We start from the raw sequence: 25,109 nt of genomic DNA on the forward strand, positions 1-25,109 counted from the left end.
ACACTGTGCTCAGGTCTCTGTCACCCCATTTTCTGTATCCCAAAAGGGGCAGCACACATTGCTACAGGAGTGAATGTGGTTACTCACCTCTTCTCGTCCCCATTCTCTCTATCACTACCCACCTTCCTGATGGATGCTGCGGGTTGATGGAGAAGGAGCCAGGTGTGCTTCAGGGGATGATGTCTCAGCACCTGACCAGTGCTTTTGCCCTTGCTGTGTTGCTGTTCCAGGAAGCAGCGTCTCTAGGAGTCAGCAGCAAAGAGTCCTGTGACACCTTATAGATTAACAGACGTATTGGAGCATGAGCTTTCCTGGGTGAATACCCACTTCGTCAGATGCATGTCTAGGAATGAGTGTTTCAGGGCTGGTGGGAAGTTGAGTGGTTAGGATTGTATTAGCATTCCAGAAAGTCACAGCATCAACGAGGTTTTGTGAAGTAAGAAGATGAAAAGGCAGATAAAATGTGGAGAGAGGGTATATGAGGGTCTATGGAATAGGTGATATAAAGAGAATTGGTTGGAAAATTGTCTTTGTTCTACAGAAAATTTGGATGAAAACAAAAAATCATTGTCAAAATTTTCTGTGGATTGCAGGCACTTTTCATGAAGAGTTTTTATAATACGTTTTCAGGGACTATAATATTGTTACGGCAGGTGTCAGGAGACGGTGCTGTTACACATAGCCTTGCAAGTTTTTCTTAGTGTGCAGGCGGTGTTCAGTCTTGGAAGAAAAGCTGTATTGTTGTTTTATGATACAGTTCTTTGGAGATGCTTTTGCAAACAGCTGGAGTGTTTTCTGGATGCCTTGATCTACTAAATTCTTAGGGCAGAGTAGCTTCCTGATTTGGTATTTGGGCTGAGATGTCAGAAAGAGAGGACTGCCCGTATGCTGTTTGTGACCACTTCTGTTCCAGGACTGGTGTATAGAGTGTAAATAAAAGAAACTACCCAGACTAAGCATGAATAATTTTCTTTTCCAAGGGGAAACTGACCCTCACGGCCCTGACATCCACTATAGCAGAGGGGCTATAGGGAAATATAATTGGTGATTGATAGGTCTTCAATCGGTAAGTCTATTTATAGGTTCTGTGATTCTATAACTTGAACAAATTGTCTTGCACATTAACCAGTCCTGGGTTAGATAGAGAGCAGGAAGGGGAACGATTTATATCCAAAGGGTTTATGTCCCACCTACAGGGCCTAGTTTCCTGTCCCTGCTAGTGTTTTCCTGCCCCCTTGCCAGGGGAGGGGTGTACATGGAGCAATTCCTTGGGCGTGCTGATGCTGAACTGCAAAAGACTTGAGTAACTGGTGACTGCACAGTTGGGGTTAGGACTCTCCTCTGGGTGCGAGTCCAGCTACAAACATCCATGACTGTCACAGAGGCTCTTGGCTCTTTGGGTTGGACATGACTTTTTGCATCAGCATACAGACGGGGACAAGACTTGGTTAGAAACGTAGGAGCCTTGCTCAGGGAGGGAGGAGGAAGATCCTAGGGCTTGTCACGTGCTGCTTGTGGTTTGATGGAGGGTTCTGATAAATGACTTAAACGCAGCGGGGGGGAAAGAAACATGGGGAACTGAGTGAGCTGCTCTTGGAGGTAGATTTGAGCCTTCAGATACTGCAGCTTGCACATCCCAGTGAAGGACAACAGAGACCAGGGTCTGTGGAGCTGTGATGCCCCAGACTCTGCCCTTGGTTCTGTACTGCCATTGCAACCTCCATCTTGTTAGTTATCAAATCGCCCTTCCCACAAACAACCAGAGATACTATATGGGCCTAGGTGCACAGACACCATATGGGGCACATGCAAGCAGAGGCATCCGTGCTCAGTAACCCAGGTACATGTGCACTCTACCACACTCTTGTCCTATCTCTCCAGGTTCTTATCTCTTAGGCTTGGCACGTGTCATGGCAGTTTCCCAGCTCTAATACTGACAATCAGTGAGGATTCATTGCCTTCCTCCAGCTCCTTTCATCTGCAGGCTTCACAGTACTTTCTGGGCATTAGTGAATTTAGGCTCCTAACACACCTAGGGTAGGTAAGAGGTTTTGCTTCCACCACCACCAACAAAATGCAGCTAGCTCTAGGGTGGAGGTGGCAGCCATGTAACAGCACACAGCAACACAACCAGGAAGTTTAGAACAGGCGGGAGAAGGGTGGATCTTTAGGAAGCCAGGATCTCATTATCCAAACTAGGAGTTAGTTAGGACACTGCGGCTAATGAAGTTTTTTTTCCGCTGCTGATCTGAGCCGAGTGCTGTGGCAGGTACTTGTAATATATAATCCTATGCATCAGCGTAATACTTGTAGCTGTCACACATATACTGTGCTTAAAAGCTGGGTGGAGTCAATATGTTACTGAGAATTTGATTGGTCAAGAAAGGCTCCAAATGCTGAGCTCCCCGTATAACCTCAGACTGATAATTTATTAAACAAAGCCAATTTGAAAGTGAAACTCCATCCACTGTGCCCAACCAGCTGCGCTTTCACAGAGTGAGCAGTGCTCCTGTGAGTAGAAGGGGGGACTGTATGGCTCAGGGGACCGGTAAATGGGAAAGCATGTTCAAATTTAGTGGACAGGGCACCAGGCTGGGAGTCTGGAGGCCTGTATCTCTGCCATTGACCTTGCTCTGTGACCTTGGGAAAGTTGCTTCCCTGCTCTGTGCTTCAGTTTCCCTTCACCCTTTGTCTTGTCTGTTTTCATTGTAAACTCTTTGGGATGGTCTCTTTCTAGGTGTATGTACAGGACCTAGTACAGTGGGGCCCTGCTCTCAGTCAGGGTCTCTGAGGGCTAGTGTACTGTGAAACGAGGTCACTGCTTCTCCCTCCATGTTGCCTATGGTGTATCCACCAGCCTTGGTGCTCTTTAATGTCTCTGGTGGCCATCTCAGCAGACAGGCCAGGGATGTCCGGATCACAGAGGTGAATGCCCACGTTTGCAGATGGGCAAGCAGCCGCCCCATCCTTGCCAAAAGGGCCAGGTGCCGTGTTGGTGGGACGCCCTTCCACAGCATGCTCACCCAGCTGTCTCAGATGGCTGTGAGGTCTCAGACCAGTCTGCATTAAGCATGTGCTTTGCTCTCTCCTGGCTGCTTTCTCTAACTCTTTTCCCCTGCCTGCTCAGCCTTTAAAGGCATATTTGAATATTAGTAATGGCTTATAAATATTACTATTGGATGTATTCCTACCCACCCCCAGTGTCTATCCGTATCTCCCTCCCCTAGCACCTTCCACATGAGGAACTCAAAGCACTTCCCACACAAACATTAATTTAGCCTCAAGAGCTTCCTAGGAGGCAGGCAAATAAATACAACCCCGTTGCATGGATGGGGAAATTGAGGCAGAATGGTGAAGGGATTTTCCCAAGATCCCACAATGTGAGTCACTGGTGGACCTGGGAATCAGTTCTCCTCACTCCAGGGTCTTCAGTTTCCTTCCTTGGTGAAATGATGGGCGGAGTTGTTCTGCCAGCATCTCAACCTGCAGCTCCAGGGCCTGATTTGTAAGGTACTTAGGCACCGAGTGGGATTTCCAAAAGTATTCAAACCAATGGGGATTAGGTGCCCAGGCCCTTCGGAAACCCCCAGAGTCACCTAAATACCTTTTAAAATCTGGCCTTAAGTAACTAAGCCAGCCCCTCTCAGTACATCAATGTCTGTCACCACCCCAAGGTCTGGAAATGTCCCCTCCCCCCCAGCAGTGCTCTGCAGACTGAGTCACCTCATGGTCTGGGCTCTTGTGCAGCACTTTAATCTCAGCTCTTCTGCCTTCTAGGCAGGGCTGCTGGCACCTGAGCAGTACTGACCAACGTTTCTGTGCATCCACTTTGCAAACCGTTTGGCAAACAAACCCACCCGTCCTCTGCTCACTGACTGCAGGAGCACTGGGGAGCTAGACCAGTGGGGAGACTCGCACAGGAAACTGAGTACCATGGAGTTAATTTACTCTCCAAGGGTGGGGCACTCACTGAGGCCTCAGTGGGGAACTGTGCATCAAAGGTCTGTGTTTAGGAGGTCATCTGTCCCTTTCTCTTACTCTCTGCCCCATCCCTGTTGCCAGGCTGGCTAACAACCTCGGTTAATATCCAAAGCTCTTAGCCCTTCTATGAGGCCCCCCACATACTGCACACCCTGTGCATGTCCCACAACATCAGGCAAAGATATCTGCGAGTTGTCTGTAGGTGGCATGTGATTATCTAAAATGCCTCTGTTCCCCACAAAAGAACCTGTGACTGACGCTCATCCTATAGCTCAGTTGAGTATGGTTATTTTTTAAGGTTTGAAATTCGGAATCTGAGCTGCTTTGGTTAGTTTTGACTGGAGGCCTAAGTCACCTGGTACGTTTCCCTACCCTGATTGGTTGAGTACAATTTTTTTTGCATCAGAATATGACTTGTGGTGCAAATAGTGTCGGTTGTGAATTGGAAATTCTCCAGTTCACCGTTTCTGCATGTATTCCTGCCGGTAAATGTGATTGTTGGAACACTCACAGAAAACAAACAGATGCAAACAGACCCAAAGCCATTGAAGTGTTTTATGTCAGTTAACATCCACAGAATATATTTTGAGGCATTCACCTATGTTTGCTGCAAAGTCTGTCTACCTGGGCGTTGCTAACATGCCCATCACCATAGCATCTAGGCAGCATATACCAAATTAAGAGTAGCAGCATTATGATTCAGCCTTTCCCATCCCTCTGATATTATTATTATTATTATTATTTTATTTATTTGTATTATTATAGCACCAAGAGGGTCTCAGTGATAGAACAGGATCTCACTTTGCTAGGCAAGCGCATAACCTCATCAAAGTATCTCTGAAGAGCATACTCCCCCCCGTCCTTCGGAATGGCCAAAACCAAATTTCAAAATAAAAACTCTCAAGGGAGGAACTCCGGGTCCCCCATTTCAAATGACACCCATCAATCATCACTATCAATATGCTCAGTGTATCTTCAGGGACACGTTCTAAGCCACTCCAGCCAAGTGCAGCTCAATGTCAGTTTATTTGCTCTATGGTTCTGCGCCTCCATCCTTCACTATAGTTATGAAAATGTGATTCGCTTTACATGGGGAAATAAACTATGAGATACCCCGGATCTTTCCTCTGCTCCTTGCAGCCTATACCTACCTTTGGAAAGTGGGAGTTTATCCCAGGCTAAACTGGGATACTTTTGGGGACTCTGTTGTTAAACAATTAGCATATCACTGACTTATTGTTAGGACATCAGGATGCCTAGATGAAATAGAGACACTTGTTTTCACAGCAGATAAACAGAGAAGTTAGATAAAATTATCAATACTTGTGTTGGAAAGTTGCAACGTAACATGACTTTATCTCATACCATTCAGAACAAAAGCACACAAGGACTAAAAACAGAGAGAGAGAAAGCGGGCTGCTCCCTCAGGCAGCGATGTCCAATACTGCTTTGTTCTAGGCTGGTTCTTACCAGGCTGTCTGTGATTGCACACATCTCTAGAGCCCCTTAGCCTGCAAACCAGGAAACGCCCTACTCTTAAAATGATAACTTGCAGTTCCAACACATTCCCCAATACACCACAGCGCTCAGTCACACCTGGATAGCTAGGTCGGTGTCTGCATGTCACTGTTCATATGTGCCTATGGAGTGCTGTAGGCTCGTTGTTGACGAGTGCTGTGCCTGGAAGCTGTAGAGTGCATCCTATGGAGTGCTGTAGGCTCGTTGTTGACGAGTGCTGTGCCTGGAAGCTGTAGAGTGCAGCTGTTTTTTCTTCCTCTGCCAGGTGCTTTCTCATAACCTGTACACGGTGCTTCATATCCCCCATGACCCAGTGGCGCTGGAGGAGCATTTCCGGGATGATGATGATGGGCCAGTATCGAGCCAGGGCTACATGCCTTACCTCAACAAATACATCCTGGATAAGGTAAGCTCCTTCACTTTCTCCTTGCCCCTTCTGTTTGGTTGCTGGTGGAATGTCATTCTCCTTTCCCTACACCAAGGCCAGTCATCCCTTTAGAGCACCCCCATCTGTGGACTTAAATGTCTTTTCCTTAAGAAAGGACCATTTGGCTGGGATTTAGGAGTCGGTGTGTCTGATGGCCACTATCTTGGCCAACACACCGGGACCTGAAACAGGCACCTCCAGAGCTAAAAGCACGAGCTGTTACAGCCTGAGTTAAAGAAGCTGTAACGGATTCATATCCTCAGAGGAGCGGACGCAGAAGGGGACCTGTAACACACACTCACCAGTGGGTTACACTGAGAGAGAGGACAACCAGACGCCTTAATTCACCCTGCGTTGCATCTTGTCATCACTGACACCTGGGTAAGATAAAATGCTACCCAGTCAGAACTCTCCGCTTGCCCTGCTGGTGGCATTCTGTAGCCGCTTTGCACAGGCATGAGTGCCCACCCTGTGCTAGGCCTTTATGTCCCATTGCCTGGGGGAGGGAGAGTTCAAAAGGCAGATAAGCGCTGAACGTTAGTAGTTGCATTGGCAGCTCTTTGCAAACAGTCACCCCTTCCACTCTGCCAGCCCTCCCTGCATACCGTGACTCAATGTTTCCAGAAGGGGCAGTGTAGCTCTGATAGACAAGATACCCAGCGGTGGAAAACCTGACAGGAAAGCTCAGGCTTTTCTCCTTTAGTAGGAATTTTTTTCGCCCCATTTGGTGGTTTATCAGGGAGGACGAAAATAGAAGTTGGCACCGCAAGGGACAGGTATTTGGGATTTTCTTGTATCTCAAAGGCATCTTTGTTTCTTAAACTGAAACGTTGTGGCTTGTTGCTCTCTGGGCTGCTTCCTCTGGGCATGTGGGAAAAGGAAAGGTTACTAGCAACTAACTTTCTTCCACTGCGCTCTTTAAAGAACACGTCCCCTTCTTGTCCGCCAATTTCCGAATAGCCAGACTGCCCTGCCCTAGATTGTGCCACCAGCTGGTGGAGTAGGTTACTGCTCACGGTGGATCAGAGCAGAATGGGGGCCACAGGGGTTCCGTGTGCCAAGATGAGGTGGTTGGACTGCCCTGTGACCGCATGCACCCTGTCTCGCCTTTCATAGGAGGTGCCTCCCGATTGCCCTAGGTTGTGCCTTGGCCCGTTCAGGGCTGCAGCTAGTAAAAGAAGCCACGGTGCTTGTTTGTGCAATGCATAGCCCCATGTGTCAACATCTCACCCTAGGTAATCAATGCAGCGAAGCGTGTTGCTGGAGCTGGGTGGGTGGCATAGCGGTCAAAGCCTCTGATATTAAACGCCCCTGCTCTGCAATGTAGTCAGCTGTCCATCTGGAGAGTTCTTAGCCCAAGACTTGGGGATCTTCTGGGTAGTAACTCTAAGCAGCACAGGCTGTTAGTCCGTCAGGGAGCCAGAGAGAGCCGCAGGCTCTGGCTATGTCCAGCAGCCCCAGTGAAGGACCTTGTTTATATTCATTACAGCTAAACCTTGTTCCTTGCCTCTGCCCTGCCATAGACTCCAGGGAATCACAGGTTGGAATCCTGACTAGGCCAGCCCAGCCCATCAGAAGTAGATAAATTGAGTTTCTTGTGGGTGGGTCTTTCAGAGGAGACATTTCAAAGCCCAGGTCTTGTCTGCATGGCCATGAAAGATCCGAGAGGGCATTTTGATAAGAGTAAGTGATTTACCCTGGTATTTACGGCCAAAAAGTTTCCCTCCCACCCTGCCCCTGGGCAGTGTGCTGTTTGGATGCTGCCCCACACCCCAGCAGTGGCTGCATTTCACTGGGGGTGGCTGCGTGCAGCTTGTAAAGTACCTTCTGGGTGAAAAATACTGTAAAGCTGTGAGATCTGACTGAGCCATTATAGTCACTGTTGTGGTATCCCCTGTGTGTCACGGAGTTCTGAAATAATCACTGACACACTAAACCGACCAGCTGGGAAAGCTCCTGGACATGGTCATGTCCAGGTCCATGTGCTCCAGGGTTAGGCCAGCGGTTGTAGTGCCTGGCAGATGTTGAAACATCACACATCTTGGCTGGGGTTCGGGACTGGACATAGGAGAGCTAGGCTCTATTCGTGGCTCAGCTACCGCCCGGCTGGGTGACCTGGGATGAATCACTTCCCCGCTCAATGCCTCAGTTTCCCCATCTGTAAAAGGGAGATGCTGATACCAACCCTACTGCATAAAGAGCTTTGAGACTCAGAAATGGAAATGACTCTGTAAATGCCAGGTATTGTTTATTATCTATCTTATGCTGCCTTCTGTTACTTGGATGCAATGGCAGAATTGCCAGGTGTGTCTGAGAGGGGGAGGATCATGCCTGGATGACTTACGAGGTAGGTGTCATAACATGATGCCCTAGGTACTCCAGTGCTGGGTGCGTTAGTAAGAGACCGACAGGCAGCAATTCTATATCAGAGTCCCTACAGCTCTGGGTTCATGTTAGAGTGCTCTGGGAGTAGAGCAGGGGCCTGGGAACTGGAACTCCTGGCTTCTAGCCCCAGCTCTGCTGGTGATATACTGGGTGATCTTGGGCATATCATGTGCCCTCTCTGTGCCTCAATTTCCCCAAGTGTAAAATGAGGGTGACAGTGCTCCCCTACCTCACGGGGGTGACAAGCAGTTTGGGTTTGTGGACTCTTTGCACTCTTGAGATGACAGGCGCTATAGCAGGCTGTTGTGTTATTCCCAGTGCTTTGTAATGCCATGGCATCACCTTCACGGGCTCCCGGGCTGTGTTTGCAGGTGGAGGAAGGGGCTTTTGTCAAGGAGGATTTTGATGAGCTCTGCTGGACGTTGACAGCAAAGAAGAATTACAAGCCCGACCGGAATGGGAACAGTGTTGTGTCCCATAAGGACGCCTTCAAGCTCTGGTGTCTCTTTAACTTCCTCTCTGAAGACAAATACCCTCTTGTCATGGTCCCAGATGAGGTAGGAGCTCCTTGTCTTGTCATTTACAGTCAGTTCCCCAGCTTCCCCCTCTCTGAGGAAAACTCTGGCCAAGTGCAAGAGACTTTTATTGGACTAACAAATAACACAGTGATCCAATACAATTTAGTGACGTATCTACCTTGTAACGTTACAGCAAGGGATAGTGCTATAGGTTGGTATGGGAAAGCGTGAACTTTTCCCCCAAAGCATCGCCAGTTCAATTCCAGCCTAGATCAGTGCTAACAAAGTTGTTTGCCGGCCTGTGTGGAATTAGTTTATTTCACCTCAGACCAGTCTCAGTGGGGCCAGAGATCACATCTCAAACTCCTGCCCCCACACTATAATTGAGACTAAGTGCCAGCTTTGTTGGCAGTCCCAGTGATGAGGCCAAGGGCCGAATGGGTCATGGAGACTGAATTCCCTTCTTGGGCTTAGAGGAGGGTCCCTCCAGGACGAGGCTTCTGCACCTGGGCAGGCTGGGGTGAAGGACTGTGCTCTGCTTGTCCTGTGGCTAAACAGAGGGCTGTGGTGCAGGTTTAACTAAGCCCACACAGCCGCTGTAGTCAGGAGGGGTGATGAGGTGATGGCCGAAGGGAAGGAAGAGGGGTGAAGCTGCTACGAGCAGCGGTATGGGAAACGCTCTCTAGGCTAGGCTGTTTCCTTGCGTGGCCACCATCCCCCTCAGATCTGAGAACTGGCTGTAACTGCTTGCAGAGCCAGAAGAGGGGTGGGTCAGAACTGTGTGCCCAAGAGGAAGGGAAGTAGCCGAGGCAGAGGCAGGAGAGCAGACCGTTCTGCCAGTACAGCCGTGGAACCAGCTTGCGGGAGCCAGCCGTCGTTCCTCAGGGGATTGCTCCATAGCGAAGGTCCTTGCCCGTGGCACAGATAGCCTGATGGTGTGGAAAGAGTGCAAGGAGACAATGTGTTCTGTCGGCTGGCTTGGATAGTTTGCCGCCCTGGGTGTTCAGCTCAGCTGGCCCTACCTCCATCACGGGGGCCATGCATTTTCAATCCCTCTTTGCCAAGCCATGTCTGATGCTTGCTCTCCACTCCAGCTGGCTTTCGTGGTGCGGATGCAGCTATAGCAGAGAGGGTGGGGGTACAGGGCCAGCACGCTCGCATTGCACCTGCCTGATCAGCCAGCGCCATGTGCTGGAGCTGCATGAGCAGCAAAAGCTGTCAGTTGAAAACACGGAAGCCCAAAGCCTGCTATCGCAGGTAGCTTCAAGCCCCCAGGTTTGTAACGGGGATGGAAATGGAGCTGAGACCTCAACTGTGCCAGGGACTCCCAACTGTGATTGCCATTGTACCCGCTCAGGGGCTGGCTGAGTGGGAGCCAGCTGCCTGTGTGGACATGCATTCTCACCCTGCAAGGCCCTCCCTAAGGTTGCCCCCCTTTTCCAAAACGAACGTGGAACAATAAGCCTCTCACAACACATTTAAAGCCACACAACCCCATAAGGTCAGAGTCCTGTCGGGGGAATGTTGCTGATCATTTAGCATCCCTAATGAGCAACTTTATGGGGGTGGTTTTGTCAATAGATTCTCCTGCATCACATGAAATAGTTGGATCCAGATGGATCACTGCGTGCTGGGATATAGTCTCCATGGGTGGCTGTGGAGTGACGGAGTCCGTGTTTTAGCCAGCAGGAAAGACTCTGACCACCCCGGATATGTGTGTGCATGCCGCAGGGTTAATTAAAAGAGAGGAATCCCGGCCGCTCAGCCAAAGCGGCTAATCATAATCTCTAAATTCCACGAGGCATGTGGGAAGAAAGGGAGGTTTCTATGGTCTCCCAATGCAGAACTAAAGTTCCCATCAGGTGGTTTGCAAATCCACAGACTCATGCGGGGAAAACAAACCCGTTGCCGCTGGCTCCAAAGCTAATAGCGGCCTGGCCGGCAATAAGGGGATGGTCTGGGCCTGGCCTTGCCCCTCTGACTGATGGACTGGTGAGGATGGCCTCTGTCATGCCACCATGGCTGGGTGCTCTCTGCTCCCACCAGGCAGCTGCTGCTCTTGCTCCATCTCCCCTTTAGATCAGCAAAAACCAGGGCTGTGCGGTTGCTGCATATGCATGCGCACTTCCTGTTCCCCAAGAGAGGTATTTCCTGTTCCACAGACCTTGACGCACTGAATCATCTTTCTGTTTGAGTGGCGCTGCCTGGGGGCTGGGCGTTCGCCTGCTTTTTATAAAGGGGGCAGGGTATTGGGGGCTTTTTCCTTCTCCTTTGCACTAGGCTGTTGGGAGCAGGGGAAGGACATCCAATCCAGGGGACAGAGTCGGTACTATCCCTTGCCCTGGGTCACACCACAATTGAACCACAGTGACTTCAGCAGGGTTGCATGGATGTCAAACTCGACCCTTCATGTCTGGGCTCTGGCTCAGCTCTTGGGAGATGAAAGGTGGCCAAAACCCTCAGTTAAAATAACCAAACAAAAACCAAAACTTTCTGATGGGTTTTTTTCACTTTTTTTTTTTTTTTTTTTAAATTTCAAGGTGATTTCCTGACATTTTGACCCACTTTCTGGGAGACTGTCTCTCTCCCTTCTTACAGTAACTTGCTCTGATCTCAACAGCAGCCAGAAATCCACAGCTAACACTGCGATTATGGCACTGGTGTGCGACACCTGCCTCATGCCCTAGCTCTAGCACATGTGAGGTAGTTATCCAGCTCCTGTGACAGATTCTGCAAAAATCTAAACTTTTTTTAAAAGAAGTTTCTAGTCTTTACTGTTGCAAAAAAACCCCTCCCAAATGCAAACTGACTGTAGACAATGCAACTCTATCTTCCTGAGGCCTGGTCTAAACTACGAGTTTGTCGAATTTAGCAGCGTTAAATCGAATTAAACCCTGCACCCGTCCACACAATGAAGCCATTTTTGTCGACATAAAGGGCTCTTAAAATTGATTTCTGTACTCCTCCCCGATGAGGAGAGTAGCGCTGAAATCGACATTGCCATTTCGAATTAGGGTGTGGCCACAATTCGACAGTATTGGCTTCTGGGAGCTATCCCACAGTGCACCATTGTGACCGCTCTGGACAGCAATCTGAACTCGGATGCACTGGCCAGGTAGACAGGAAAAGCCCCATGAACTTTTGAATTTTATTTCTTGTTTGCCCAGTGTGGAGCGCTGATCAGCACAGGTGACCATGCAGTCCCAGAATCAAAAAAGAGCTCCAGCATGGACCGTACAGGAGATACTGAATCTGATCTCTGTATGGGGAGATGAATCTGTTCTATCAGAACTCTGTTCCAAAAGATGAAATGCCAAAACATTTGAAAAAATCTCCAAGGCCATGATGGACAGAGGCCACAACAGGGACTCAACACAGTGCTGCGTGAAACTTAAGGAGCTGAGACAAGCGTACCAGAAAGCCAAAGAATGAAATGGATGCTCACGGTGGGAGGGGCAATTGATAACCGTAGCTATTCCACAGTTCCCGCACTCTCAGAAAACCATTTGAATTCTGGGCTGAGTTCCCAAAGCCTGAATGGTCAAAAACATTGTCGCGGGTGGTTCAGGGTATATGTCGTCAGCCCCCTCCAGCCCCCTGTGAAAGCAAAGGGAAAAACATCGTTTCTTGCCTTTTTTCAATGTCACCGTATGTCTACTGGATGCTGCGGGCAGATGCGGTTTTGCAGCGCTAAACAGCAGCATCCCCTTGCCTTGCCTTGTGGACGGCAGACGGTACGGTAGGACTGGTATCCATCATCATCGTCCCGTGGGTGCTCCTGGCTGGCCTCGGTGAGGTCGGTTGGGGGCACCTGGGCAAAAATGGGAATGACTCCAGGTCATTCTCTTCTTTAAGTTTTGTGTAATGGAGATTTCAGTCCTGCCTGGAATATCATGCCAGCTGAAGGCTTCTGCCTCAGGCTGCTGTCCCAGTCAGCAGCACCGCACGCCTACTCCAGCCTACCCCTTGCTACCAGGGTTCACAATCAGATACTTAGACCTCTACATTTGGCTGCAAATAAAAAAAAATAAGCTGCTGTTTAGAACTGTCCCCCAACATACATATCCTGGGACATTTTGTATTTTACCAGTGTCAACCAAAGGCCCACACACACATGGAGATTCAGTCCTGCCTGTGCTTCTATCCTAGTGCTTATCACAGATTCCCATTTTCAGCTATAGGCTGAGCAAGTGCAGAATGGTGGTTCACTCTACTTCGCTGTAAGCCAACCGCCCTCCCCTACCCCCTTTGATCTCTGCTTGCAGAGGCAATAAAGTCAGTGTTGTTTCTTATTCATGCATTCTTTATTACTACATGGGAGGATAACTGCCACGGTAGCCCAGGAGGGAAGCAACAGGTGGAGTTGTTGCAGGGGCACCCCCTAGAATGGCATGCAGCTCATCATTTCTGCAAGATGTCTGGGGCTCTGACCCGGAGCGGCCTTTTGCCTCTTTGGTTCTTTAGTAGGTTTGTCTGATATTCTACACAGGACTGACTCTCCATTAGACAAAACTTAAAGAAGAGAATGACCTGGAAGCCATTCACATTTTTGTCCAGGTGCCCCCGACCGACCTCACCGAGGCCAGCCAGGAGCACCCATGACAGCAGCAGACAGTACAGTATGACTGGTAACTGTCTTTGTCAACTTGCAAAGCAGCAGACGGTACAGTATGGCTGGTAATCGTCTTTGCTAACTTGCAAAGGCAAGTGGATGCTGCTGTGTAGCACTGCAGCACCGCATCTGTCAGCAGCATCCAGTAGACATACGGTGACAGTGAAAAAAGACTGAATGGGCTCCATGGTTGCCGTGCTATGGCATCTGCCCAGGTAGTCCAGGGAAAAGGGTGCAAAATGATTGTCTGATGTTGCTTTCACGGAGGGAGGATTGACTAATGACATTTACCCATAATCATCCGTGACAAATTTTTGGGCCCATCAGACTTTGGGATCTCAACCCAGAATTCCAATGGGCGGGAGAGACTGCGGGAACTATGGGATAGCTACCCACAGTGCAATGCTCCGGAAGTCGATGCTAGCCTCGGTACATGGACGCACACTGCCAAATTAATGTGTTTAGTGTGGCTGTGTGCATTCAACTTTATAAAATCTGTTTCCAAAAATCGATTTCTGTAAAATCGGAATAATCCCGTAGTGTAGACATACCCTGAGTCTGAATGTAGCCTGAAACAGCCAGATCTGAGCAGTGTGAGCTTCACCCAGTCAGCTGAAATTGTGTGTTTACCCTAAAACCTAATGATGGTGCTTCACAAGACAGAATTTAAAATACGTTAAGTGTATCACTGTGATTGTCAGCAGTTGTGTGTGCGTGTTGGGTCATTGCTATGTGAGTGAGGGACTGAAATAGCAACTTCATTCTTTCCCACTAAGCAAAACTGAGTGCAACAGTAACTGTGTTAAGTAAAATCATAGGCCAACACTTTCAAAACTGCTCACTGATTTTTGGTTGCTTTGAGTTTTGGGGTGGGCTACTAATGTCTGGGGGGGAGTCTCAGGTGGAAATGAGGATTCCCCTACTTCTTTTCAGTGAACATGGGGGTTCCCCCAGGTCCCTGGGGTGGAGGTGGGGTGCCCCCAGCTCTCTGGAAGTTTGGGGGTGAAAGTAGTGTCTGTGGGGTGAAATAGGGTTGCTTCCAAGTCTCTGGGTGTTCTGGGGTGGAAAAGGGGCTCCCTTGGGTCCACTGGGTGGAGTGGCAGTGGCCTGAAGTCTCTGGGGTGGAAATGGCGGGTGGCTCCAGGTCTCCGGGGATCCCCAGGTTAGAAATGGGGATGGCGTAGGTCTCTGGAGGTCCCCAGGTGGAAATGGCTCTTGCTTTGCCCCCCCTCCCACCCCTGCCTGCAGGTGGAGTACCTGCTGAAGAAGGTCTGCACTGCCATGAACGTGGAGCTGAACTGCTGCGAGCTGGACGACTACCTCTCGCAGGATCCCCAGCACCAGAGCGGTATGACGGTCTGGCAGTTCCTGGACCTGGTGAACTCGGGAAAGCTCCTGCGGGGGATCGAGCGGGAGGCCGTCAGCATGGCCGTTGAAGAAGTGTACCAGGAGGTCATTGAGGACATGCTCAAACAGGCAAGGAGCTAGCAGGGACTCTGGGAGACAAGCTACTGGGAAAGGGGCTCAGGCTGGGTTTTGATCCCCATCAGAAATGGACTGTACCACATAATCTTGTCACTAAGCCCAGTGCTGTGGGGGCCTGCCCATCTTGGGGCAAAGCCGGGCCCTTCCCACTCACCCCAGGGACAGTGTGCCACCCCTCCTCAGTTCCATATGGACGAAGTCATAGGGCTATTACGAGATAACCCTACCTGCTGAGTTCATGGGGAGGGGTGAGGTTAGAGCTCTGGACAGGGGGGCTGACCCTCCCTCCTGCCAGAATCCTTCCTGGAAAGCTCGTGAGAATTGCATGTGCAAAGGAATTTCCAGCAGCCACCCCTAGACAACCAGGTGATGAGTCTGCCAGGCGCATCTGGCCACGAGGCAGGCTCTCAGCCCTTCTTACTAGCTACCAGGCCAGTTTTTGGACCTAAAATACTTCACTTAAGAGAACACAGACCCTCACTGGCAGCCAGCATCTCTGATTGTTTGTCTATAGTGACAGCGGCTCTAGCCGTGGCTTGTGGCCATGCCCGCCACGGCTGATGTGCAGTTGGTAACGTGGCAGTGCTGTTGGCTGACACCGTGTTTGGCACGCTGTGGATAGGGCTCCCGGCCTGTGCTTGTCAAACTGGTTTGGCAGGTCCTTCTTGCTCCCAGCAAGCTGTGTGCAGTATGACACCGTGGGGCACATTGCTCCATGCATGTCTGCTGGGCACTCCATCCTTTCTGAGGCAATACGGGACGGGGGCCCAGCAGCTTTCCCAGCATGCACCAATACGCGCACAAGTAGGAAGCACGGTAGGTGCGGATGCACCGAGATGGTTCTGTTGCCTGGGCACAAACTGAGACAACCCGGGTGGGAGCCAGGTGCAAAACCCGCCTTGGACTCATAGTGCAGGGGCTCTCTGGCACAGCCCCTGGATTGAGACACCCGCTTCTGTCTGGGCGCAGGGCTACCTCTGGAAGAAGGGCCAGCTGAGGCGAAACTGGTCCGAGCGATGGTTCACACTAAAGCCCAGCGCCCTGTCCTACTACATGAGCGAGGAGCGGAAGGAGAAGAAAGGCAGCATTGCCTTGGACAAACAGTGCTGCGTGGAGGTAACTGTGCCAGGCTCCAGCGGAGAGGGGCTGTGCTGGGCCATCGGCGTAATAACAGCTCCTCCCTGTCTCCCCAGAGGGTGTGCGCACCCCAAGTGCTACTGTTCCAGTGGGTGATAGACCCCAGGCAGTGCCTGTGGAAAGAGAGTAGGGGACATACAGTCAGACCGATTTCACCTTCGTTAACACAGGAGCCCCATGGTAACTCGAGGCTAGAAAAGCTCCCCAGATGCCATGGTGACGGGCGCTGTTCGAGAACCAGAACCAACCGGATTTTCACAGGCTAGGGCACAAGGGTGGCTGCTGGGTTGTCTCCACTCAGCATGCTGCAAAAAACTGATGTGTTCTTAGCTCGGGTTAAACCAGCAGGGCAGATGCAGCACTTGGCTTTTAACTTGGGTCAGCAGTGCAAGCTCCAGCCCATAGGGCAGCCTTGAACTGCTAACCCGAGTTCAAGGCCTCGTTGCTGTCTCTTAGTTGCTATTTTAACCCGAGTTCGCTAACACGTGCTAAGAAAACCCCTTTTGCAGTGCACTTACCCTATGTGACATGAGCTTGCTCGTTCTCAGTCCAGCTCCCAGCCAGCCGGCCTCCCCGACCGAAAAATCACTGCTACAATTGGCGCTAATTAGCAGTCTGCAGAATGGGCCCTAGAGACTGAGCTCTCTTGATCAGATCAGATGCCTATTGGGCAGGGGCGTGTTTGGGGGAAGTTTGTCCTGTCAAGCCCTGTACGTGGGATGGATGGAGGACTTGGCTCTCCCGGGCTGTCAGTCCAGCACCTTTCACCAGCGCTAAATCCACACCAGGTTTCAGTCAGTTTTACTGCTGGCTTCTCCACTCCAGCATTGCTGGCTGCTGCAGGGTCCCCCAGGGGGGTGCAGTGACATCACTGACACACAGGGCTATGCTCGAGGGTCATCTGATGTGACAGCCCTGGCCTATGAAGCAGCAGGAGACCTGTTAACCAGCTGTGTGCTGCCTGACATCCCACCTGCCGCATGCCTTTGTCAGTGTGGGGGGGGACTCACATCCATTGCTGGTACCTGGCCTAGCAATATCAGCTGGGTACCAGGCTGCCCTTCATCAGCACGCCGCCCCAAAGGCTTCCGTCCAGCAAAGGAGGAGTTAATACCAGGCCCCGATTTGTACAGGGACTGGGGGAGGCTGAACATAGGCGGGGAAGGAAAGAAACGTTTCTTTTCCTTGTAATTCCTGCCCCTTTACATCCAGAAGGAAAGGCCCTAGGGGAAGGGCAGAGTGGGGTTTGGTGGGGAGCTGCCTGGGCCAAAGGAGGGAAGCTGGCAGGCTCGAAGTTGTGCTGTGGGAGGCTGTCCCAGACTGTATGGTAAGGGAGGGGGGGGATTTGCTCCATTCCAGGAATGGGTTTGTGGGCGCAGGGGGGGATTTGTACTATTCCAGGTACAGGAGCGGTAACTCCTTCCCCTCTCCCCGTAGGTCCTGCCTGACCGGGACGGGAAAAGATGCATGTTCTGTGTGAAAACCTCTTCCCGCACGTATGAGATGAGTGCCTCGGACACCAAACAGCGGCAGGAGTGGACACTAGGTTTGTGCTGCAGCACCCACGCCAGGTTCTCATCCCGCCCATCCTCCCTGTCCGTCCTGCCTTCCTCTTGCTCCTGGGTCGCTTCAGTGGAAGGAAAAGACGAAACCCTGAGGTGTCAAAGGCAGCTTCTGCCCTTAAGCTCTGTGTGCACCTCTGCATGCTCTTTCTCTGCACGCTCAGCACCCCTGGCAGGGCTGCCCCAGGCCCATAAAACAGAGACCCAGTTTCTTCCCACAGGGCAATAGCAACTCCCATTAACTTCAGTGGAGCTGGCTGCTTGTGCCCAATGCTGGGAGGAGGGGAATGCCAAGTCTGCTTCTTGGCATTCTCTGTCTCTCTTACATGTGTATGGGTAGGACATTCCCTTGGTGTCCTTTGGAGTTCCCCTTTCCCTTGCTTGTGAGCTATGTGTCAATCAGCAGGCTCACTCCACCCCAGAGGTGGCCACATTTTGTGTTAGGTGCTGAGTGTATCTCATTGGTGAAGCACTTTGGGATGAAACTGTGAGAGATTCTTATTAACTAACCACTTAGAGCAAACTAAGTGAGGCACTACAGCCTAGTGGCTAGAGCATTGAACAGGGTCTCAGGAGACCTGGGCTCCTGGCTTGGTCACTGGCTGCTGGTTGACCTTGGGCAAGTCACTTCCCCTTGCTGGGCCTCAGTTTCCCCATCTGTAAAATGGGGATAATGTAAAGAGCTGAGCGATCTACCGATGGAAAGAGCTAGGGTTTTAGAATTAACCAGCTTTTCTTGAAAACCTCTCCCAAGATTCTGCTAGTGCCTGATCAGCTGGTACAGGTGCCCATTTCACAGAATTCAGGTCCAAACACTTTTTCGAAAATGTTTCAAGTTGTTTGGAGTTAGCAGCTGGACTTTCCAAACATCGTGCTGCTGCAAACCAGGTCACTTTAATCAGCCTGACTCAGAATCCATGGCAAACAGCCGCTCCCTCAAGAGGGGGCTGTGTGTATAGCTGCCTTTCTTAGCACTGTACAACTGTGAAGTAATTAGCACCCTTGCAACACAGGTGAAGATTGTTGCACAGATTGAGAAACTGAGGCACAGGTTGGTCAAAGGCCTGATCCTGTTAAGTGCTAAGTGGCCACAGCTCCCATTGAAGTCAAATGGATCTCAGCACCCTGCAGGACTGGGTCCAGAGGTCACAGTCAGTGGCATGGCCATATTAACCCTTCGGATGCTGTGGATGTATTTGACATACACGTGCATCAAGAGGGGTCAAAATGCAGAACGTCAAACCCAGGAGTCCTGTCTTCCAGGCCCCCAGTCTCGTTCTCATAGGAGGCCATGCTCTAGCCATGTGGGTTGTGGCACGTTGCGGCAGCTGGATCTATGGCCCAGCCGGGTGTGGCCCTGCTGAGTTTCCTTTCCTTCCTTCCCAGCCATTCAGACAGCGATCCGGTTGCAAGCGGAGGGGAAGAAGTCCCTGCACAAGGACCTGAAGCAGAAGCGCCGGGAGCAGAGAGAGCAGCGGGAGAGGCGGAAGGCTGCCAAGGAGGAGGAGATGCAGCGCCTCAAGCAGCTGCAGGAGGAGAAGGAGCGGAAGCTGCAGGAGTTGGAGCTGCTCAAGGAGGCCCAGCGGCAGGCAGAGCTGCTGCTGCAGGAGGAAGAGCAGCGGCGCCGGCTGCAGCACGAGGAGATGCAGAAGACCTTGGAGATCCAGCTGAAGGAGGCTGAGCAGGTTGGCGGGGAGGAAGGGGAGGTGGTGTCCATGCTAGGAGGTTTCCATTAGAGCAGGACACAGTTTCTCTCTTGGTCTCCCTTGTAACTCACTGGAGACCCCGAAGTTAGTAGCAATCTGGGTTGCTACTGTTGCAGCCTCCTGGGTCTTTCAGCTGGCAAACTCCAGACCTCTGTGCGCATCAGCTCCTGGTTTCTGACACAGACGGTCCCAGGCAAAGGCCCCTCAGCAGCACTGCATCCTGTTGAGGCTGCACTGGGGCTCTTCCTGCTTTTCAAGTCCAGCACAATACTTCCTCCCTTGCTTGGCTAGTGTTTTCCTAGCCCCAGACTGCTGAGCAGTTCTCAGACCCAGGGCTACAGGGCACCCCTCCATTTTTCCCATCGGAAGGGGCTCAATTTGCAGCTTCACCGTGCGTCTTCACAATGGCTGATTGAAATTCAAGCGCCTCAAAGGCCAGCTGGCTGGGGAAACGCAGGGCTTCAATTTCACAGTCCCGTGCAATCCGGGGCGCTATCGTGGTGTAGCTGGGACATCCAAGTGGCAACGGGGACAGTCTCCTGCAGCCCAGTTTATTCCCAATTCAGCAGGAAGGCCTGCTCGGCGGCAGTGTCACATCTTTGGGGAGCAGGCTGAGGTCCCTGTTGCCTATCCCTGCATTTGCTGGTTAGCTGCTGCAGAGGGTTCAGGTGTATAGGCACCACCCCCCTAAGCAGCTAGGGACAGGGCCAGTGAATGCGTCTCTCAGCGCCCCGTAGAACCGCAAGCCAGCTGCTAAGGGACGTCCATGACGGGGAATACGTTCAGCTCCATCTTCCTGGCAGTACAGAGAGGAGAGGCTGGATTCGGGTGGGGGCTGGGGACCCAGCACTTGGCTGTGTGCTGCCCATGCTGATCACCGTCTCCTCCCCACCCCACGGCTCCAGGCTCGTGCCTCCATGCAGGCTGAGATGGTGCTGAAGGAGGCAGAGGCCGAGAGGCAGCGGAAGCGTATCGTGGAGCTGGAGGAGATGCAGGAGCGGCTCCAGGAGGCCCTGCATCAGGAGGTGAAGGCACGGCAGGACGAGGAGTCCGTGAGATATGCCCAGGCCAGGTATAACCAGAAAATACCTTTCTTCCTACTGACTCCTCAGTGGGCAATGCTCTAAAAGCTGGCTACAGCTCAGCTGGGACTAGAACAGCTGGGAGCTCCCTCACAGCCACCCACTGGGATGCTTTTCCTTGCCTAGTGGTGGCTGGGTCACACAGAGAGGTTGATGTGCCTGCTACAGCCTTGGCTAACAGAGCTGGGTCTCTTAGGTCCGACAGTCGAGGCTCCTGCTTTTAGATCCAGAGGTCGCAGGTTTAATTCCCACTGCTGCTGACCCACTGGGGTGTGGTGTTACTCCAGCACTCCTCCACTATTCCCCACCGTGCCCCTCGCTGGAAGAGACGGCGACAGGGGAAACTGAGCACTTCTTTCAGGGCCAGTGTTCCTACACCGTTCCTTATAGTGCCCAGCCTTCCCAGCCGGGACCCTTTCCCAGCCAGCGCGTCTACGCCATTCCGTACAGCAGTTCCCACTGGAGGAGATCAGAAGTGGAGCCCATCCCCCGGCATTCTTGCTGGGTCTGGAATAGCTCCAAGCCCCGCCACAGCAAGGTTGGGCGTGTTGGTCACTTGGAGGGTGGGGTGTAGCCGCCTCTCGCTCTTTCTCGGCAGGTTGCTGGCTGAGGAGGAGGAGAAGCTGAAGGAGCTAATGAAGCTGAAGGAGGAGCAGGAGGAATACATCATCCAAACCCAGCGGGAGAAGCAGGTCCTTAAGCAGGAGATGGAAAACAAGAGCAAATATTTGGAAGAGGCCCAAAAGCAGCTGGAAGAAGTGAGAGAGAACAGGCAGAGGGTAGACCAGGATGTCATGGTGAGCATCGTACCAGCCCTATTCCCCCCCCCCCCCCCCCCCCCCCCCCCCCCCCCCCCCCAAGATTTACCAAGCCCATCTCCTGGAAAGAAATAGGATGGCTTTACTATCCTGGAGATCGGGGTTTCCTCTCAGGAAAGATCACGTAATTTACTTTTAGCATGTGATTCTCCTTAATACTAGAGGAGTGGGGCCCGATCCTGTTCTCACATGCCCTGCTGTAAATGTGGCGTAGCTGCATTGAAATAGACGGCATTACACCCGTGTAAACACTGGTAAATCAAGGACATCGGACCGATGGATTTCAACGGAAAAGAACTCCCCTGTCTAAGCACGTAGAAATATACCCATCGCCATAGCATCTAGGTGCTCGCGTTTCTTGTTAAAGGCGCTGTTGGTGAGTGACTGGCAGCTGCTCTGATGGGCAGAGTTGCATACTCTTCCGCAGGAGTGCTATGTTCTCCTCTGTATACGAGGGAGCAGTTTACTTTAGCTTTACGGTAGCTTTGTTTGCAGCAGCAGTAGTAGCCTCTGGGTGGCAGACCAGCCAGTAGAGTGGGAGATCACCGGGGTGGGCTCTCTGTGCTAACAGTTATTGGCAAGTCTTTCTTCTCCCTGCCAGCCAGGTAATTTGCATCAACACAAACACCAGCTTTTAACTTCTTAGCTGCTACCCATTCCAATGCTGGACTCTGTTTTAAAGAGAGACCACACAAATCCAAAGGGTCTGAGGGTGAGAGTTTGCTTGCTTTCCCCTGCATCCTCAAGCATTCGGCCATAAAACTGTTTTGCTCTCTAGTAACCAAATCTGTCCTTAGACCCTGAAGCACAGACTGCTCACTCACAGAATCAGCATGGAGACATTCCTGTCCCAACACCATTGTCTTTCCAACAAGCTGGCCACACACAGCCTTTTGGTTATAGGGCTGCTCAACTTTCTTAACAGCTTTTACTTCATCTGAGACCTTCACTGAATGTTTTCTTCCATATGTTAAGAACAGGTTCCCAGAGAATATTGGTAGGAGGGAAGGAAGTGGTGGTTTGAGTGATGAGCAGTGGTTGTAAGTTTCAAGTCCACTGGGCTCGGCTGGCAAACTCTATTGTGGGAAATCTGCTGGAATGGCATCCCTAAGGGTGGGTCGCCAAACCACTGAGATGGGATTCCCTCGCTACTATGTTGCATATTGATTCATTTATTATCTGTCCGGCAGCATCTGCATAGGTGGGGCACTTTGTGGTGGTCATTCGAGGCCAAACTCCTGCCTTGAGGGTGACAATGGAACGTTTGCGGGTAGCAAAGGCATCAAGGCGTGGGGATGGAGGGATTAGGACCGTGAGAAAGCAGAGCCGGGGTGGCAAAGAGCAGTCTGATTAGGAAGATGTTGGTAGCTGAGCACTGATCTGGTCGTAGCAGACCCCATGCAAAATTCAGGACTGTCACACAAATCAAAGTGCCCCTCTGGCCCATGGGGCTTGGAGTCCCCAAAGCTGGCTCTGGTTTCCGGGCTGGTGTTGGTTCAAAGCCCTGCCAGAGCAGAGCCCAGGATAGGTCCGATCAATCTCCATTCTTCAAGGCAACATAAGGGCGAGGCCCAGTTTCTGTGCTAAGGAGACGGGAACTTTCTGCAGTTGGTCCAGGGCATGTGGCTCTGCACTAGGTGGATTTGCCGGCTGTGTGCATGTTACCTGCCTGTTCCTGTTCATTTCAGGCAGCCCAGAGGAAACTCCGACAGGCCAGCACCAATGTCAAGCACTGGAACGTCCAGATGAATCGACTGATGCACCCCATTGGGCCAGGAGGTGAGAGGTGGGGCTAGGACTTCGGGGCAAAAATATTCCTTCATGTGAGAGCTCATTATTTTGCAGCCATTCTGCCTTGGGATTCTTTCATATCTCACAAGCTAAACAGAGTTGGGCCTGGTCTTTACTTGGATGGGAGACTTCCAAGGAATATACATGATGCTTGGGAACACTGGGCAGTTTGGAGGCGCTCTCTTCCACACCAAATGTAAATACAAGATCCTAACCATTTGTGGTTATTAAATATTCCATTGTGTCCCTTTTCGCTGGGTTAGGGGGTGTTAAACCAAGGCTCCTAGCCAAACAACAGGGAGAGCAATTGCATTCTGACTCTCTTCTTTCACTTCCTGTGTTCAGTTGCCTAGTGTTGCTCTGTGCTGTTTAACAGCTGCCAGGCTGCACTCCAGAAGTAGCTGCATTTCAGGAGCAGGTGAAGTGAGAATATACAGCCAACTTGGTGAAGTGCTTGGGGATGAATGGCCATTACATGACACTGAGAGGCTTATGGCTGTGCTGCTTCTGTCTGAAACTGCACGTGCAATGGGAAATAATCCTCTGTTTACATCTGTTCCCAGAGAAGCGTATGACAGCGTGTGGAGGATTCCCCAGCATCCCGCCTGTGCTCCTCACTAGAAGGGAGTCGTCCCTCAAGCTCAGGCAGAGATTAGAAGATAAGAACTATGATCTTGAGAGGGAAGACAGCAAGAAGAACGTGAACAACGGCGAGACCAGGAGGCTGTCGCTATCTCCTGATATGGACACCACGGCCACAGAACCCTCCAACTAGCCTCAGCAGCATGGCAGAGCCCAGTGCAGAACTGTGTGCACCTCGGGGAGTTCAGACTAGCAAGAGTAGTCAATGTGGTGATCTCTTTAGGGAGACAAGCTGTATGTAGACACATGCCAGAGAGAAGTACAGATTCTATAGGAGATGTATATAATTCATCTAGGGCAGCGGTGCTTCCACTTTATGCAACTAAAGTTTGGTTGCCCCAAGAGTCACACCTGCCTTGCGGAGATACTGCAGCTTCTACCATCTGGGTTGCATAGGTGCAGCCCTTGAAAACTACAACTCCCAGCATGCTGTGCTCCGTTTTGACCTGAGCACCCTGCCGCCTTCCATAGTAAAGCCGAGAGTGGCTGTGGATTGCCTTGTAGAATCCTGCAGACTGTTTGGCCCATGGACCCTGGTCTGGCCACCTCCTCGTGTTAGGATTTCCCAGTTGCTATTGCAACCACAGCTGTCTCGCACGCCGAGATGTAAAGTGCATGGCTCATGTCAAGGTGACATCCAAAAGAGACTTCAAAAATTGAGCTGTGCCCTATTTTGCTTATTTTATAAAGATGGCCAAGAAGGTGTTTGGGATTTTTTACCTTAAATATCGGCAATGTCAAATCTTCCCTACTTTTCCAGAAGGAGCCCTGGGTATGGTGTGCCTTTGCACCTTTATAGAGGGAGTGGGGAGGGGCTCGTTAACAAAGATGTGCTTTCTCTAAGGCAGGGGTTCTCAAACTGGGGATTGGGACCCCTCAGGGTTGTGAGGGTATTACATGGGGGATCGCAAGCTGTCGGCCTCCACCCCAAACCCCGCTTTGCCTCCAGCATTTATAATGGTGTTAAATATATAAAAAAGTGTTTTTAATGCGTAAGGGGGGTTGCATTCAGAGGCTTGCTGTGTGAAAGGGGTCACCACTAAAAAAGTCTAAGAACCTCTGCTCTTAAGGTCTTCATTAGTCACTGGAGTCAAATAGATGCTAACAAAAAGGAACCAGAAATAAAGCTTTTTAAAACAATGCGACTGTAAATCTCCTTCCCATCGGAACTGCTGCACTTCCTCTCTCCTCTTGACCCGTGCGATGTCCTACTTTCACTAGTTCTCCTTTCTCTGTAGAGTCTTCCTGAGCAGGCAAGGTCTGAACTTCTAATGCAGGGAACAATCCATTTTAAAATAAATCCTCAGGTTTCTTTATCCATCGTCAAGACCTGAGAAATGGCATGAGCTGGTCATCTGTTCCTTTTGCGCGGGCCCTGTATCGAGGGCAAGAGTTCATAGAAAATCAGGGTTGGAAGGGACCTCAGGAGTCATCTAATCCAACCC

The 25,109-nt window shown here is 51.1% G+C and overlaps 1 protein-coding gene across 6 annotated transcripts in view; it reads left to right on the forward strand.

Moving 5' to 3' along the window:
• DEF6 (DEF6 guanine nucleotide exchange factor) overlaps nucleotides 1-24,806 on the forward strand; it is a 35,927-nt gene extending 11,121 nt beyond the window's left edge. For 4 of the 6 annotated variants that reach the window (XM_050953028.1, XM_050953030.1, XM_050953032.1 and 1 more), the window contains 10 exons: nucleotides 5,765-5,905; nucleotides 8,683-8,868; nucleotides 14,690-14,917; nucleotides 15,896-16,042; nucleotides 17,501-17,609; nucleotides 19,012-19,310; nucleotides 20,237-20,403; nucleotides 21,012-21,210; nucleotides 22,920-23,010; nucleotides 23,586-24,806. In XM_050953028.1, coding sequence (XP_050808985.1) covers nucleotides 5,765-5,905; nucleotides 8,683-8,868; nucleotides 14,690-14,917; nucleotides 15,896-16,042; nucleotides 17,501-17,609; nucleotides 19,012-19,310; nucleotides 20,237-20,403; nucleotides 21,012-21,210; nucleotides 22,920-23,010; nucleotides 23,586-23,797 — 1,779 coding nt within the window. In that variant the 3' untranslated portion in view covers nucleotides 23,798-24,806. Of the gene's footprint in view, nucleotides 1-980; nucleotides 1,067-2,460; nucleotides 2,512-5,764; nucleotides 5,906-8,682; nucleotides 8,869-14,689; nucleotides 14,918-15,895; nucleotides 16,043-17,500; nucleotides 17,610-19,011; nucleotides 19,311-20,236; nucleotides 20,404-21,011; nucleotides 21,211-22,919; nucleotides 23,011-23,585 lie in introns of those variants that run through there. The other 2 variants (XM_050953029.1, XM_050953033.1) reach the window with 2 other exon arrangements.
• The last annotated feature ends 303 nt before the right edge of the window (nucleotides 24,807-25,109 follow it).

The sequence above is a fragment of the Gopherus flavomarginatus genome, chromosome 5 (assembly GCF_025201925.1).
Source record: "Gopherus flavomarginatus isolate rGopFla2 chromosome 5, rGopFla2.mat.asm, whole genome shotgun sequence".
Lineage (NCBI taxonomy): Eukaryota > Metazoa > Chordata > Testudines > Testudinidae > Gopherus > Gopherus flavomarginatus.